Source organism: Poromitra crassiceps (genome assembly GCF_964638095.1).
Source record: "Poromitra crassiceps genome assembly, chromosome: 1".
Lineage (NCBI taxonomy): Eukaryota > Metazoa > Chordata > Actinopteri > Beryciformes > Melamphaidae > Poromitra > Poromitra crassiceps.
The window spans coordinates 267310-285449 of NC_139623.1; the positions used below are offsets into that span (position 1 = coordinate 267310).

General features: G+C 48.5%; 1 protein-coding gene across 1 annotated transcript in view; it reads right to left on the minus strand.

Annotated features, from left to right (window-relative positions):
• The window catches only part of pcyox1l (prenylcysteine oxidase 1 like), a gene marked incomplete at both ends in the record, with an annotated part of 52535 nt that overhangs the window by 20507 nt on the left and 13888 nt on the right, over window positions 1–18140 (minus strand). The window contains one exon of the mRNA XM_083646419.1: window positions 6712–6886. Within this exon, the coding sequence (XP_083502545.1) occupies window positions 6712–6886 (175 nt within the window). The remainder of the gene's footprint in view (window positions 1–6711; window positions 6887–18140) is intronic.

An 18140-nucleotide genomic window follows, 5' to 3' on the forward strand; every position in this document is an offset into this window, starting at 1 on the left:
GCTACTTTGATGGCTGCATCGGAATGAGAGCATTTGGATGAAAATCTGACCATCAGGACAGATGAGCTCTTCTCAGAGCCTAGAAGAAAGTTTACTATGGGCCGTGGACAGGGCTGAGCTGAGCCCTATTTTCAACATGCGTATGTTTGTTGCTCCGTTTGGCTGTAGTGTGTGTAGTGTGTGTAGTGTGTGTAGTGTGTGTAGTGTGCTGACTGCTACGTAGGGGTGCTCCAAAAAATCGATTCTGAAAGGATCGCGATTCTTAATGCCACGATTCCTGGATCGATTCCAAACTCCCAAGAATCGATTCTTCTTTGTATTGTAAAAAAAAAAAAAAAAAAAAAAAATTACAGTGCACATGAAGGCAACATGCAAGATACCGGCTGAATAAGTGTCCAAATGTTCATGTCATTTGTGTACTGTACTGCCACGGTGCCACCACCTCTTGCACTTAAAGGCCGGCTTTTCCGTGGGGGATATGAATATATATTAAATCTCACGCCCCTAAGGTTTTCAAATCCGTTGAAATTTTTGAAATTGGTTGTTTACAGCCTGAGATATCACCAGAAATCCACTCTGTGTGTGTGTGGGGGGGGGGGGGTGGTGGGGGGGAGGTGCGGGTGCGGGGACTCGAAATACTACATTTCCCACAATGCACTGGGCTCGCGTGGCCTTCGTTTCCATGCCCACCCCTCAGGCGTTTGGCTGATATCAAACTCCAGTAGGTGGCGGTAATGCACATATATGTTTGCCAACCGCCATAAAACTCAAAGAAGAAGAAGACATGGAGAGAAGACATGGAGAGAAGAAGAAATAAATCGAAAATAAATCGAAAATCAATTGCCTCCAAATTGCACCAAATTTAAACTGAAGTATAGATGTCGGGAGATGTCTTCATAAAAAAAAAATCATGCATTTTAAAGGTCCCAATTCGTGCAGCTGTAACCTCTTAAAAACGTGTGTCTCTGGTCCATAAAACATGATTCTGGATTAATCTGTCGAAAATATAGCAAACCCGTTTGTTGTGACGGAGTTCTCACTCCCTCTTCTGGTTGCTTCCCAAGAACGGCTTGTTTCTATAATATATTCAGAACTAACAGTTCCCATTGGCCGCTGAGGGAGAGCCCGCCCCAGGCTCCCAGCGGCCAATCAGATTAGCGTCTGTGGACCAGCACGCTAGGTTGCGAGTTATCGTTAACTAAACGGTACTACGCTAAAGAGGACATCTCAAAATGCCTAGATTTACCGAATGCACCTCTGCAGTTGCTGGATCACGTACAGTTGGCGTCGCTCCAGCTAGAAGTGTTAATTTTGTGGCTATAGACTAAATGGTGCAGGTAGCTTGTGTGAGAGAGACCCGCGCAGTATGCAGGAGGAAGCTAGTGACGTCCCGATTCCCCCAGATTCCCCTCTGGGCAAACGAAGCGTTTGGGGGTGTGGCTTGGAGGAGACTGCAGAGGGACGCTGGATAGGGACAAATCCAACTGTGGCAGTTCTGAGCGTGTGACCACTCATTACAGGGAGGGCTGACAGCAGTATATATGCATTTACAAGTAAAAACAGCTTTTGCACGGAATGGGACCTTTAAGGCATTTTCGTAGGAGTTACGCGCATCTGATGTTGTAACTATTTTCTGTAAAAATGTGTAAAAATGGGTACATTGCTCAGCGTTGATTTCGTTACTTCAACCCACCTACTACTAGATGTAAAATTTGACGAGCTTTCCAATGCCGCCAGTCCAGTGTCTGTTAGTGCTTCCGTTCCCGAGAAAATCGTCTCTTTGCAAGGAACTATGGGAAGCTAATATTAGCTACAGCAGGCTAGGCGGTTGAACAAGATGGCTGCCTTTTCGTTTTTCTTCAGACCTCTGAAGGGGCGTGGAGGACCTCTAGAGGCGGGACCATGGCTCACAACAGTTGTAGTTCATAGGTGCACGACTTCCGCAAGGCGGGGGGTGTCGCTCTGACGCGTTTTGCGTCAGAGCGACATGGAAATAATGTGATAGATGCTTGATAGGCATGGCAGTTAATAACCAATTTCAAAAATTTCAACGGATTCTAAAACCTTAGGGGCGTGAGATTTAATATATATTCATATTCCCCACGGAAAACCCATCCTTTAAGAACTCTGGTTAATGTATTCCCCCCAAAATCTATAAATCTTTCTCAAAGTCTACAGATCCCCCTCAGCCTATAAATCCATCTTATCTGAAGAACATAAGGGGAATTCCCCCCTAGTTTGCAAAATGAATTTAGGCCCTGACTGTAATACTTGAAGTTGAATTTGAAGTTCAGCATTAATACATTTGTCATTTTTTGTCTTAGATTTACCTTTGTGTGTTATTGCAATATAAAACTACATCATTGAGAATCGATTCTAGATTCTGGAATCGAGAATCGTTGGAATCGAGAATCGTTGGAATCGAGAATCGATTCTGGAATCGGATCGTGACCCCAGGAATCGGAATCGGATCGGATCGTGGCTTAGCCGGATCGGAGCACCCCTAGTGTGTGTCAGTCACAGCACTGCTGTTGTCTGATATTCAAACCACTACACAGCGTCATAGCCACAGCCGAGAACGCACAACATTAGAGTTTTTCTTGTTTTGTGTGGAGCCTGGGGGCCAGAGAGCCAAACAGAAGTTCACATGATCAGGATGGCTTACCAGGATAATTAATCACTACATAAATATCAGGGACACGTCTTTTTCCCCCATTGTTAACTTTCCTTCTGTCTGAAGCTGTGACAGGTTAGGACATTATTGCTCTGCAATTGTGGCACTCCTTATCAATGTCAATACAAAGCAAAGACACTTATTTAGCATGAGACTTATTTAGCTTGATATATCTTAAGGCAGGAGGTCACACTCATGACGTCAGTCTGAGAGGACTTCCTTAACACATTCACTGCCAGCCTTTTTTTTTTACTGTAGGTAGGTTCTGCCAGAGGGTTTTTTTGAGGATTCTGGCTCATCTTTCAAGACCCGAGGATTCTTTTCTGCTAAGATTTTGTGAACACACAATATCTCAAAAGAACTAATAGAATGTGTGCTTTCTCTGTCTAAAAGAGTTAGTTTGTAGAGTTAGTAGTTATGTAAGCATTAGCAGTTGAATACAGCATGGTTTCAGCGTCTGGAAATTTATTCTGAGATAAACGGCTTTTTGTGAAATTCGATAGAACAGTCACTTTAACCATTCATTTTTGGCATCAGTAAGACATCAGACATCTAAACAATAGTTTTGAACAGTAATTTCCTCCATAACAGCAGGAAACCCCCCTCTGCTTCCAACTCCTCCCTCCGTGGGCGTTCTCCTCCGCAGCATTTGTCACAAGCGAGTGTTCTGCTGCTGCTGCTGCGAGTTTGAGCAGCCTCCCTCCCTGGCAGCGAGTGTGGATAGGGCTCACTTGTTTCTTGGGTTTGAGAGCTTTGATGAAGCTTTGTGCGATTCTAGGCTTTATGCTGCGTGTTTCAAAGTGTTTTCCACCCAGTCTATTTTTGGAATCCCCCACCGCCAGCTCCCAGCGCGATAATGCGCGATTAAAGCGTTTTCGCCAATCCATTTTACAGTAGAGAATGGTTTCCTCGCGCGTTACCCTACAGTTTTGGCTCTGCGTTTCCTAGTGTGGAGAGCACTGTCGCCACTTAGTGGGTCCGTGGAATGGGTTGTACATGTTCGCTGACTCCAATATTTTTATAGGAGACGTGGGGAGCGTTGATCCACGTCCCACCGTCAAAAAAAAAAAAAAAAAATTTAAGCCGAGATAACTCGTCCTTGGCAGTGAACTGTCGGATTCTGTAAGCCGAGATAACTCGTCAATGGCAGTGAACATGTTAATATTTAGACGATGATCTTTTCCAAATGATCGGCTTCATTGATAGTACTTATGAGACGTATTATTGAGGCAGGGTGGCAGGTTTAGCACTAGGTGGCACTCTAGGGACATATCACAGACATATCACATCCAGGGTGAAGGGTTGCACTTATCCATTTAGCAACTGCAGAAGTGCAGGCCTGGGATAGAGAAAACATAGTGATACGGAGGCAGCCTGGGGAGGGGGGGGGGGGGGGGGCTGTGTGAGGTAGTCACACACGTTGTTTACTAAAGACAGCTGGTCGTGTGTGGAGACACGGAGACACGCACACCTGAGAAGAGCTGAAGACAGGGCTATGCTATCGGGGAAGCGGCAGTACAGCTAATGAAGACTGTTTGCTAACTAATGGATGCTAACGCCATGGAAAGCCAGAGTGGACATTCTTGCATTGATAACTCTGGATATAATAACAAGATGCCGGGTCTTCAACACACATCATTATCACTGTTTAGGGAACAGGATTTCCAAACTCCTTATGAACTTGCTAACCAAACACACCAAATTCGGAGCTGGCCGAGTCTGAAGTCTGAACCCGATCGGAGAGGGTTTCGTCCCCACGTGCCGTGCCAGGGCTCGGGCTCGTCAGCTCTGACAGCGGGAAGAAGATCTAACTTTTGGTTTAGAGATAAGACAAGATGGCCAAAGTCACAGAGACGGATAATAAAAAAAATATCTAATTTCTGTCCTTGTCCTTAAGTGCTGACATGAGCAGGGCGTGGTTAGCCTGGTAAACCAGCCGGTCACGTGAACTCACATTTCATTTGGTTCTACCAGACCATCTGGCCTTAAAGAGCATGGGGCAGGTTAGAGACCCCAATCAGTCAATGTGTAGGTGAATTATGGAGGAACTTGATTTTCACATTAAGACACTTACATATACACTACAGTGACTTCTGGGGTCGTTTTATTTTTTGAACTTTTATTTTGACATCTTGGACCCCAAAACTCTGACGTCAGTGTAGGGAGTCGCCAGGCATGCCCGTCTGTCCCTCTGTCTGTAGTCACTTAGGTCAGGGCTGTCAGTCACACACTATGGATGCTAACGCCGGTTTTCAGGAGGAAGAGGAGGTAGCAAATGTTTATGCACATGCATATGATGGCCTCAGCCTAATTTTGACAGTGTGTGTGACAGTGACAGTGTGTAGAGAGCAGGAACAGCCCAGCTACGAAACAACGGACCGCGGAGAGAGTTGAGAAAGCGAGCGGAGGCGGGCCGAGGTGCGGACTGTAATTCGATACACACACGCACGCACACACACACACACACACACACACACACACACACACACACACACACACACACACACACACACACACACACACGCGCGCGCGCAAAAGTGACGTATCACTCGTGTCCAGCCATCTGGCCGAGTTAGAGCCGAAGTCCCGAACACAGTGGGAAAACCTCCCGAAGCTGCTGCTGCTGCAGCGGGGTGCATATTGTCCGGCCAGCCGACCGAGAGGCATGCGAGCCGGGCACTATTAAACAGTTGGGAACTTGGGGTGTGTGAGGTGGCTGGCTGTGGAGGTGGCGGTTTCTCCTCCTCCTCCTTTCTCCCGCACAGCAGAGCGGCTGCAGACAGCCCGGCGCGGCCGCGGCGCAGAGCAGAGCAGAGCAGAGCAGAGCAGAGCAGAGCAGAGCAGAGCAGAGCAGCTGTGCTGTGCGGGGAGGAAGGAGCTGCAGCCTCCCCCTCCCTCGAGTGAAGAGAGAGCGTGTCACACAGCGTAGACACACACACACACACACACACACACACACACACACACACACACACACACACACACACACACACACACACACCGAGTGAGAGAGAGAGAGAGAGCGAGTGAGAGAGAGAGAGAGAGAGAGAGAGAGATAGAAAGAGTGTCACGCAGACAGGCAGCAGCAGCAGAGTGGGGCTGACTTGTTATCTGCATGCAGGAACCTGGCGACACCCGACCCAAAACTCACTGACAACGACTTACTACAGGCAGCTACTGACTAAATATATACTAAAAACTAACTAGTGATTAACCTACCAACTAACCGACCGACTAACTGGCTGACTGATTGACTTTGACTAGCGTAGTACCTGACCTGACTATCTGTCCTGAATATGCGACTGATTTGACCATGCAGTGGGAGGGGAGAGGGAGACACGCACGCGAGAGCCACTCCCCACTCTGACGTAGCAGGCTTTTTCTTGTCACAATAAAAGTCTGTTATTTCCTTCTGAAAAAGGAAGGTGTTTTTCTCCATTTTTTTTTTCAAACTTTTTTTTTTTTTTTTTTAATGATGCATTAACTTTTCAAATATACATAGGGACAAGGTTAAGTATACATTTAGCAAAGGAATTACCCTGCTCCATGCTCTTTAAGCTTTCACCCAGTCTTTGCAGTGGGTGGAAGTTGGATGGTGTACTTGCCTTGACAGACAACTCCTTCAGCCAATCAGCGTTGCATCCAGTCAAACACAAATCCACTCGGGAGAACAGCAAAAACATATTTTCCGCCGAGAAACTCTGCTGTTGCATACTCCTGTACTTGTTTAATTGATGTTATTGAGTCTCTTTCTGCAATAACTGCACTTTATGGCTGTTTAAACTTGACGAACGTTGAAGTTAGTCCCCGAGGTGGACAGGCAAGGAGGCAGCCATTATTGTTTTTGCTAGCGGCGTTCCTGATTGGCCGGTTACAATGTCAACTACGAGGCAGGTTGCTGATTGGCTCGTACGCTTTGCAGTTTCTGCAGAAGCCCCCCCAGGGCTTGAGGCCAGACGGTCTGGTAGAACTAAATGAAATGTGAGTTCACATGACCGGCTGGTTTACCAGGTTAGGGCGTGGTATCTCCAGCTGACCTCATGAACTTCTCCATGATCTCCTCCACCCACATCTGCAGACGTATGAAGCTGATGCCGTATCTCCACCACAGCCTGAACAGATCCAGCAGGTACCAGTCTGTCTCCTCCAGGATCACCTCCTGGCCGTTAAATACTGCCGTCTTGCCCGCCACACTGCCACGGTACTTAAGACCTTTGGGGGCGAGGGGCAGAGATGGCAAAAGTACACACATTCTTTACTTAAAGTCCCTGGAAACCAAAATCCACAAAAACGTTCTAACTACAGTATGTTATTTAGGGTCTTATGTTAGTAATTGTGTGCCTCAGAAATTATTATACATTACTTTCAACCCAAAGCCTTAAAATCGACACTTTTCTACAAGATGCTACAAGGTACTTCCTCATTGAAGAGAGCAGTGCGCGAGGTGCTAAAATGCAGGAGCTTATGACATCATAAGCTCTATATAACCTTTGTACACGCGCGCAATCCGCACCCACCCTCCTTTTGTCCGTTCTTTGCCCCACAGCGCTCGCTCAGTGTCTGTCTGTCTCCCTCCCACTCTGTGGGCTGTGTCGAGCGCTATGCTGCCTGCCTGCTCTCTCTCTCTCTCTCTCTCTCTCTTGGGACTAGTGAGAGAGAGAGAGAGCAGGCAGTGTGTGCGAGGTTACTCACACACACACACACACACACACACACACACAGTAGCGCTGTGCACTCGCAGTGGCAGAACAGAGATCTCTTCCTCTCAGTACGCTATGCGCGGAGCAACGCGCAAACACACACACACACACACACACACACACACACACACACACACACACACACACACTTACCCCATGTCCTCCTCCGAGAGAGAGGGAGAGAGAAATTTCCCTGCTGCAGACGGGACACGCCCACACAGTCCGCGGGAGAAAATACACTCTAAAAACGAATTGATTCTCATGACTTTTGCCATGACTGTCAAACCTAAATTTATATACTTCGACGTTCATCATCGTTCAAATTTGGCTGGTGGCTTATTAACATAGGCTCCTGTGATGTGATGAACTCAAAATGCTAAATAATAAAGAAATATTTCTGGTTTCCAGGGACTTTAAGTAGAAGTACAGTTACTTGAGTAAAAAAAGACTGGTAAAGTACAAGTACTGATTCAACCTGTTTACTCAAGTAAATGTAAAAAAGTGCAGGCTCTGAAATATAACAAAGTATAAAAGCAGAGATGCACCGATTGCCATTTTCTTGGCCATGTTTGGCCCGCGCTCTTTTTTTTTTTTGGCCCGCCACGGATTTATGGGTGGAAGATTTTTTTTTTTTTTTTTTTTCAGGCCAGGCCACCGGGCAGTTGCCCGACGTGCCCGATTATGCAGTCCGCGCCTGAATGGAGATGTCGGGACTCTTCTATCTACGATTAACGTTAATTTTGTGCAGCTGGTATTCTCTCTCCCTGACTCTATCACACGGGTGTGAGGCATTGCTATCTGAGGATTGATTGCTCCTGATTGGTTGGCTGAATCACCTGGTTGGGGGGTGAGCTCTGATATTTGATCCCTCCCCAGTCACTGGCTTTACACCAGCTCAGCAAGATGGACAGATCATCATCACGGCAGTGGCACACTGACAAAAGAAAGTTTAGGACGGAGTGGCAAGACGAGTATTTTTTTACCGAAGTAAATTCAACAGCGGTTTGTCTCATTTGCAGACAGAGAGTGGCTGTTTTGAAAGAGTACAATATATGTCGCCACTACGAAACTGATTTTCAAAGTACCTTGAGGATTTTTCAAGTTGTGAATTAAGTCAAATTTCTCTCTTGATTACAAAGGTGGAAAATACAACTGTTTTTAACTGGGTGTTTACTGATTAAATGTTTAAGCTCCCCACAAATGCAGATGTTTTTTTTAATATATATAACCAATTGCAAATTATTACAATTACCAAACAGATAAAAAGTAGATTATTATATTGAAATGTTATTTTAGATTTAGAATGTTAATTTTCTATAAAACACAATACATTTTAATGTAATTCCACAACGTTTATTTTTGGCCCTCAGCCCTCCACCCAGATTGAGTTTTGGCCCTTCATGGGAAATAATTTGGGCACCCCTGAAATAGTGAATCAAATTAACTATTTGGAATTCAGACACTCAGCGCAAGGTGGCCAATCAGGAACGCCACTAGCACTGCACTAACAAAACAATAATGGCTGCCTCCCTGCCTGTCCACCTCGAGGAGTAATGTCAGCGTTTGTCTAGTTTAAACAGCCATAAAGTGCAGTTATTGCAGAAATAGACTCAATAATAACAATTAAACAAGTAGGAGTATCGCCGCAACCGCAGAGTTTCTCGGCGGAAAACATGTTTTTGCCATTCTTCCGAGTGGTTTTGGGTTTGACTGGATACTAGGGATGGGCATTTCTAGCAAAAACACTATTCGAAATTCGCTGGCCAAAGTCGACTTTTAATCGAAATTCGAAAATAAAAATAAAATGTACCGTATTTTTTTTTTAAATCAATTTTTTTTTTTTTTTTTTTTTTGTGAGTGAAATGTTGCATTGTCTCCCCTGATTCTAAGTATAGAATCGCTTGGTTTGAGCAAGTAAAACTATTTTTATACGCATTTTAAGCAAGGTTTATGGAAAAATGAATGGCGGATGAAATCCCATGAAGAGGGAGAGGTTGCTTATAAAAATTGTTTTACTTGCTCAAACCAAGCGATTCGACTATTCTTAGAATCAGGGGAGACAATGCAACATTTCACTCACAAAAAAAAAAAAAAAAAAAAAAATCCAAAAAACGAATTTCGAATTTCAATAATAAAAGTCGACCTTGATAATAACAACGATTATTCGAAAATTCGAAATTCGATGCCCATCCCTACTGGATACGACGCTGATTGGCTTAAGGAGTTGTCTGTCAAGGAAACGTAAGGTTACATGATGTAACCATGGTTCTCTGAGTAGAGGGGTTTACCCTCCAATACAGAGATATGAATATATCTTGTATGGGAAGCTGATTACAAATGGAATCAGGTGACGTGAATAATTACTTTAAGACAATCCACCTGTGGACGTGGTTACACCCAAGCCTATAAAGCCCCTGTTAACCACGCCTACTTCGACTAAAGTTTCGATTGAACGAATCCCGAGCGGCCTCTGCTGGAGGGTAAACCCCTCTACTCAGAGAACCATGGTTACATCATGTAACCTTACGTTCTCTATCGTTATCGGGGTTTACCCTCCAATACAGAGATATGAATATATCTTGTATGGGAAGTGCTGTAAGACACACCGTGAGGGATAGAGCAGCACCAGCTCCCCCAGGAGGCTGAATCGTGGGAGCTTCGAATGAGACGTCACCACCACCAAGAGTGCTCTACAAAATCAACAAGTGCATCAACAACTACAGTATATACAAATGTACACTATGTACAAACCCCCCCCAAAGTCGGCCAGCTCCGCCAGACGCAGGATGCTGCCGGTTCGAGCCCTGGCGCCAGACGCTACCGAGGGCGAGTTGGCCCCGCAAGTCGCAAAGGCTCAACTAGGGGGGAGGTGAGGCCACTCAGACCAGCCCACACTGGGCTGACTGACAGGGAACCAAAACCATAAGTCACTACCGCCGGGCTCCGCCAAGCACTCGTTCACTGAACGACGTGCCTGCAGCCACATTGAATTGGTAGAATCGAGCAAATGTGGAAGGGGCCGACCAGGTGGCCGCCTCGCAGATCTCACCGAGAGACGCACCGCGCCACGCCGCCCAGGACGTAGCCATGCCCCGGGTCGAGTGTGCCCGCACCCCCGAAGGGAAGGGCATCCCAGCCCCCACATATGCCTGCTGGATAGCTTCCACAATCCAGTGGGAAAGACGGGCCTTAGACAGCGGCTGCCCCAGGCGGTCTGGCCTGAAACAGACGAACAACTGGTCAGTCTGCCTATGGCCCTGTGTCCGTTCCAGATACACTCTCAGTGGCCTGACCGGGCAAACCAGCGAGTGCCTGCGCTCCCCTTCCTCTGTCGGAGCAGAGTAGAGGGACCGGAGTTCTATGGCCTGGCTCGGCTGAGGGATGGACAAGACCTTAGGAAGGAATGCAGGGTTTGGTCGCAGGACTACCCCTGCCTCTTCAGGCAAAAATCTGCACAGGCCTTCATGCCCTGAGAGAGCATGGAGCTCCCCCACCCTCTTGGCCGTGGCCAGCGCCAACAGAAGGGCCGATTTGAAGGACAACCACTTTAGGTCCACTGACTCCAAGGGCTCAAATGGAGGTTCCTCCAGAGCCCCTAGAACCAGCTGCAAATCCCATGGTGGGAGAGACGGCCTACTGCGTAGGCCGACGCGTCTCCTAGCGCCCTTGAGGAACTGGGATATCAGCTTGTCTACCTCCTCAGACAACCGATACTTCCCAACTCGAGCTGCCTTGATTGCCGCCACCATACCCCTGAGGGTGGACGGCGACTTCCCGGCATCCAAAAGCCCTTGTAGGAACTGCAGAACGGCTGGGGCAGAGGATGTAAGCGGGTCAATCTGGTGCACCCTGCACCAGGCCGCAAAGGCCCTCCATCTGAAAGCATAGAGTGCTCTCGTCGATGGTGCCCGAGCCTCTTGCAGTGTACTGACCACCGAAGGAGACAGCCCCATAGCTAATAGTTCGGTCCCCTCAGGGGCCACGCCCAGAGCTTGAGCCCCTGGGGAAAGGGATGAACCAGAGCACCTTGTGCCTGGGACAGCAAGTCCCGCCGCACTGGAAGCTCCCATGGGGTCCCGTCCAGCAGTGGCGGGATATCCGAGAACCAGGTCATGTGTGGCCAACACGGGGCCACCATGACCAGCCTCATCACCTCCAACCGTACCCTCTGTAGGAGGGCCGGGAGGAGAACAAATGGGGGGAAAGCGTACAGCAGGACGCGTGGCCAAGGGTGAGCCAAGGCATCCACTCCGAGGGGAGGATTGTCCTTCCCTAGCGAGAAGAACAGGGGACAGTGGGTGGATTCCTGTGATGCAAACAGGTCGACCTCTGCCCGTCCATAGCGGAGCCAAATCTCCGCGACCACCTGGGGGTGCAGCCGCCACCCCCCTGGGTCCGGACCCCCCCTGGACAGCTGATCTGCCGCCCAATTGTCCAGCCCTGGCACATGGACTGCCCTCAGGGAGAGAACCCTGGGGTATGCCCAAAGCCAAAGCCGACGTGCCAGCTCGCAAAGGCGAGGGGAAACCAACCCCCCTTGCCTGTTGATGTAAGCAGCCGCTGCCACACTGTCTGTCTTCACCAACACGTGTTGGCCTTGCAGGAATGGCAAAAAATGCCAAAGGGCCAGATGGACCGCTGTCAGCTCTAGCATGTTGATGTGCTGGGTGGTGTGAGGCTTGCTCCAGCGACCGCTGGCACCGTTTCCTCTGAACACAGCACCCCAGCCCGTCAGTGAAGCATCTGTCAACACCAGTTGACGATGTGTCACTGGGCCGAGCACACTCCCCCTGCTGAGATTCCCGTCGTCCTCCCCCCAATGGAGGGCCGCCCGCAACCGCCTGGTGACGAGCACAGTGGAACTTAGGTGACTCCTGGGGCTCAAGCCCAGACCCAGGAGGCACCTTTGTACCGGCCGCATGTGTAGGAGGGCCAACGGGACAGCTTGGACCGAAGACGCCATCAGGCCCAAGAGGCGGAGGCACAGCCTCCATGTGACTCCGGCCCCCAGCCTGAATTGGGAGAGGCAAGCCCTGAGGGATAGCTGCCTCTCCTGTGTCAGTGACAACAGCGCAGCCTGGGAATCCACCACTAGGCCCAGGAACTGCGTCTTCTGTGAAGGCTCCAGCCTGCACTTCCCCGGATTGAGCCGCAGGCCAAGCTGCTGCACGTGCTCCAAGAGGATGGACAGATGAGCCCGACACTGAACTTCTGAGCGTGCGCACAGGAGCCAGTCGTCTAGATAGTTCAGGATTCGTATCCCCTTCCGTCGCAGAGGCGACAAAACGGCGTCCATGCACCTGGTAAAGGTGCGGGGAGCCAAGGAGATTCCGAACGGCAGGACCCGAAACTCGTACTCCTTGCCGTCGAACGCGAACCTGAGGAACCGCCAATGCCCTTCCCAGATCGGAATCTGGAAGTAGGCATCCTTTAGGTCTATGGTGACAAACCAGTCCCCTCTGCAGATGGACTGTCGCACCCTCGGGATGGTCAGCATCTTGCACGGCAGAAGCCTGAGATGTCTGTTGAGACCCCTTAGATCTAAAATGGGGCGTAGTCTCCCATCCTTCTTGGGGATGAGGAAATACCGGGAGTAAAATCCAGCCTGTTTGTTGCCCTGAGGCACCTCCCTGATGGCTCCCTTCTCCAACAGGGTAGAAACCTCGGCCTGGAGCACTGCCTTGTGCTCCGCGCCCACCACCGTGACAACCGTTGGGGTCCTCGAGGTCGGAGGCCGACGAGCAAACTGAATACGATACCCCTGGGTCATGGTCGAAACCACCCAGGGGCTCGCCTGCAGTGACCTCCAAGCCACAAGACCCACCCGGGCTTGCTGGAGGCAGGCTGGACGTAAACTGGCGTCAGGAAGAAGGCGGAGGCCTAGGCTTGCTGCCGCCTCTGCCTTGCTTGCCCCTGACCGGCCTCCTGACTGCGTTGCCGTGCCCACGGCGCGCATCCAGAGTGGCCCTCAGGTCATTTGGGCCCCAGCCCGACCTCTGTGTCTGTGCGGGGGCTTCCTTCCTCCTGCCCCCCGACTGTCTGGACCACCTGGGGGTCAGTGCATCGGAAACCTCCTTAGCACAACGACGGGCCTCCTGGCCCTGCTGCAACAAAGCAGTGGCACCAGGACCAAACATGGCTGATGGCGCAACCGGCAGCCGCAAGAGGGCTCTCTGGTCCTCTGATCGCAACTTGGACCGGGACAGCCACAGTTGGCGCCTTGCAACCCAGAGTGCCGACACACCCTTACCGGCAGTCGACACCTGCTCTTTCATCAGCTGTGACAAGACTGATGAAACCAGTTGTATCTAGGGATGCTCCGATCCGCGTTTTTCGCCTCCGATATCGATACCGATATGTGGGGGGCCAGTATCGGCCGATACCGAGTACCGATCCGATACCAGTGCTTGACATTAACGGCTGTCCAGTTGCCCTTGGCAACCATAAAAAAAAATGGCCTGTGGTTGCCTCAGTGGCAACCACATTTTAAACAATAGGGACAGCAAACAGCAAAATATGTACCCCAAAATAAACATGTTTCTTATATTCCTAAAACCCTAAATCAATATTAATCACACAGACTCTCTCTCTCATCTCCCCCATGCAGCCCTGCAGTCGCTAGGCATCAGCTTTTGGTTGCCGAAACTGTAATATGGTTGCCATTCTTAGTCACCTTATATTTAAGATACTATGCACTTAGTCAACTGGCATGGGTTGGTGGTACAATATGGAAATGATTCCTGTCAGAGAATCCTTTGTTGTTTGAGCTTTGATTATTTCCATGAACTGAGTTGAACATACAGATATTACAGGATTTGAAATAAACATAAGCAAATAAATGGTCTTGAGTTTAATGTAAATCCAACAAATATGACAGTTATTTCTGTTATACAATAGCTAAGTACACTGTGTATTGATATAAGTAACTAACGTTACCTCTCTTGTTTAGCACATATTAACAGATTGTCTTAATAAGGGAGAGTAATAAACATTTCAACTGTGTCCATACACCAATAAACCAATACAGAATTAGGCTACTATTATTAGCGCACAATAATCAACATTAGCCTACATAATCCTACATTAGCCTGAACAGCACTGATAATAAGGTAAGGTAACTTCATCTGAAAAGTAGGCTACTTAAACCGTCAGTCAATTGTGCAAGACCGTCGCAAGTAGGCTTTAAGGCTATTCTAAACAAACAAACAGAATGAGGTACAATTATTCACAACAGAAGTATCACAGCTTACATGTAGGCTATGTGCTCACGCAAACTTCAGGGTGATAGACAGTCCATATATTATTGTCTCTGCACAGCGTTTCAACGACAGGTTGTCTCTGGACAGCGTTTCACCACATGAGCATGCAACAGCTGCTGCTCGTTAAAGATCGTTAACTAGCTGCGGAGTCGGAGTTGCTCAATCAAGCACGGCTGCGTCAGGGAGATGAGAGAGGGAGAGAGAGGGTCCGTGTGTGTGATGTCAGCTTATCAACAGGGCAGCCCTGTGTCAAACTGGTTGGCGTAGCTAGCATGAAATACCTCCAAATAGGTGATCCTTTGGCTTGCTCCATGCTGTTAGCTGCTGCTGCCTAGCCTACATCAGCTTGTTTGGAAACAGTCTACCCCAGGCGTGCTGAGCACGTTGCTAGCGTATGACATCACACGCTGCACACACATAGAATAAGAGTGAATAGAACGGCCCCTATGGATCGGGGCATTTGCCACCGATACCCGATCTAGAATTTTGTGCTATATCGGGGCCGATACCCGATACCAATATCGGATCGGCGCATCCCTAGTTGTATCTCAGCATTGAGATGAGCATCGAACCCGGTGCTCAGCTCGCGGACCAGCTTTCTCTGATACAATGCTAGTATGGACCCAGTATTGGCCAACCGTGCCTGAACTGCTACCGGCCTATGCACCTTAGCCAGTGCGGCATCGAGCATCTTACAGTCCCCCGTTGGAGTAGCCGGCCCCAGCACTGGGCTGGCCGGGAACAAAAGAGCTGATATGGCTTGGTCCAGCTGAGGCAATGGGCCACAGCCCACCTTACCCCTATCCTGCATGGCAGACAGCCGCCTGTTGGTAGAGGTAAAGGAGAGTGCAGCCATGGGTGTTGCAAACCCAGCCTGCATTAGGTTCTCCACTTCCGGGAGGAGAGGCACCTCAAATGGCACCTCCGGACCTGGCGCGTCCTCATCATCGAAGCGCGAGGGAGGAGGGGCTTGGCCCGCGGCGGACTCCAGTCCCAAAGCTTGGGAAGCCCTGACCATCAGACCCTGGAATCGCTTGCGTTCACTGGTCTGTTCGCCCTCTGCAACGGACCCCTCAATGAGGCCCCCCTCATCTGATAACCCCTCTATGTCGACATCCTCCTCGACATCCTCCTGATCACCAGCCTCAATCCTGATGCTGTCATCTGGTAAAAATGTCCTAAGTAAGGGAAAGGGGCGGGGATCCCCTGAGGAACCACCCCCACTCCCCCCCGCTTTACGGTGCTTAACCTGCTGGGGCGGAGCAGACTGTGCTACAGCAACCCGCCTGCGCTTACCCCCAAACACACAAAGCCGAGCCTCCAGGGATCGTGCTGGCAAAATGAAACAATCCATACAGGAGGAGGGATTAGCAACCGCTTCAGAGGCATGTTCCTCTCCCAGACAACGCACACACACATCATGCCCATCTTCAGTGGGCAGCTGCACTCCACACACCACACAGACATGGCTCATAGATGCCATAGCTTCCTTTCCTTTTAATGATTTTATTTTGAAAGAAGAGAGGAAGTGCTAAGCCAGTGTAACTGCGCTTGCTGCCAACTTGACACACATGCACAGTCCACCAAACCTCGCGATAGGCCCCGCCCTCGCGAGACTAACAACACGGAAGAGCTCTAAAAGTTTTAGCTCCAGTCTGTGTGTTTTGGTGTGTTTTTGTGTACCGTTGTTACTGCCCGGGCTAATTGTTCGCCAGACAGAAGCCGCGGCCAGAGAGAGAGAGAGAGATAGAGAGAAAGCTGACAACGAACCCGCGGACCTGCTCTCGTTGTCCTGATTAGGGAGCCGAGAGAGGACCAAGCGCCGCAGGACACGGAAGCCTCCAGAAACCTGGAGACAATATGTCAGCGCCGAGGAAGTTGTGTTTAGCGTTATATAGGAGACGGACAACACCCTCGCGGACCTGCTCTCACTGTCCAGTTACGGAGCCGAGAAACAAGACCGTCACCTAGCGCCCCAAGACATGGAAGCCTCCAGAAACCTGGAGACAATATGTCAGCGCTGAGAAGTTTGTGCTCACCCCGACAACAGCCGCCACGAGAGGCAATCGTCCTCTCTCCCACCACCGAAGGTAAGAGGCAAGGCTGTTTACGAGAGAGTCAGAATATAATAGATAAGATTTTTGATTGTCTCAGACAGAGCGACCACACGTCACGCTGCTCCAGTGAAATCGAAAAAGTCGAAGTAGGCGTGGTTAACAGGGGCTTTATAGGCTTGGGTGTAACCACGTCCACAGGTGGATTGTCTTAAAGTAATTATTCACGTCACCTGATTCCATTTGTAATCAGCTTCCCATACAAGATATATTCATATCTCTGTATTGGAGGGTAAACCCCGATAACGATAGAGAACTACGACCGCCCATGCTCCCGCCCCTGCTAAGGACTGGGTGAAGAGTTGGGGCCAGACCGTCACGCAGAACCAAATGAAATGTGAGTTCACGTGACGGGCTGGTTTACCAGGCTAGTCTTTCCCTGGTTTTAAAGGCTGTATTGCAGTAAAATGTCATTTTCTGAAATCATCACCAGACGGTTCTAGCTGTTCTATTATTTGCCTTCCTTTACCCACTTAGTCATTATATCCACATTTAATTACGGATTATATTTAAAAATGTATGTTTAACTGTATGTCTAATAAGGTACATGCTATTTGCACCTGTATGTCAAATACGTGGAATTTAAAATGTCTAAGCACGTCTAATGTATGCACATGACATGTGCACCTACAGTATGTGCAGTGAATATGCCAATGTCTCGGACTTGTCTTATCACTATACTGCCTTATTGCTTATTGTTGCATATTGCGTATTGCTTATTGCCTTATTGCTTATTGTTTTTGCACTCATATGCCTTGCTATATTTGCACTATGTTGTAAACGGAGTCCACAGCACAAGAATTTCACACGTGATACTTGTACCATGGAGTGACAATAAAAATCTTGAATCTTGAATCTTGAAAATATATATATATATTTTGTGAAAGCCAATAGTCAGTGAAGGAAACCTTATCCTTGTATTTTATTTTGATCAGTCTTGTTTTAAGAAAAAGTGCTTGTGACATCTCACATAATGTGGCTTTGTCTTATAACTAAACATTTAGCTTACTATTGTATTGCAATACAAGATATGTATGGACATTCAGCCTAAAAATATTTTGGTCCATATCGCTCAGCCCTAGTTGTACTGTTCAGTAACTTGCAAAATAGTATTTCACCAACATGAAAAATAATCACGATAAGATCGTGGATCGGGATCCTGCCTGAAAAACAAATCTATTGATATATTTTTTACCATATCACCCACCCCTATATTCAGCATGTTTTGCATTCATTTGCATCTCTCACAAAGCCTCAGCCATGGATACACACAGTCAACAGCAATTTGTACAGTAGTAGTCTCTCAGTAGGGGTGTGGGGGGGGGGTCTAAATATTGATATATTGATCGTGATTAGGGCTGTTGAAACACATTTTGGTATTCGAATATTATTC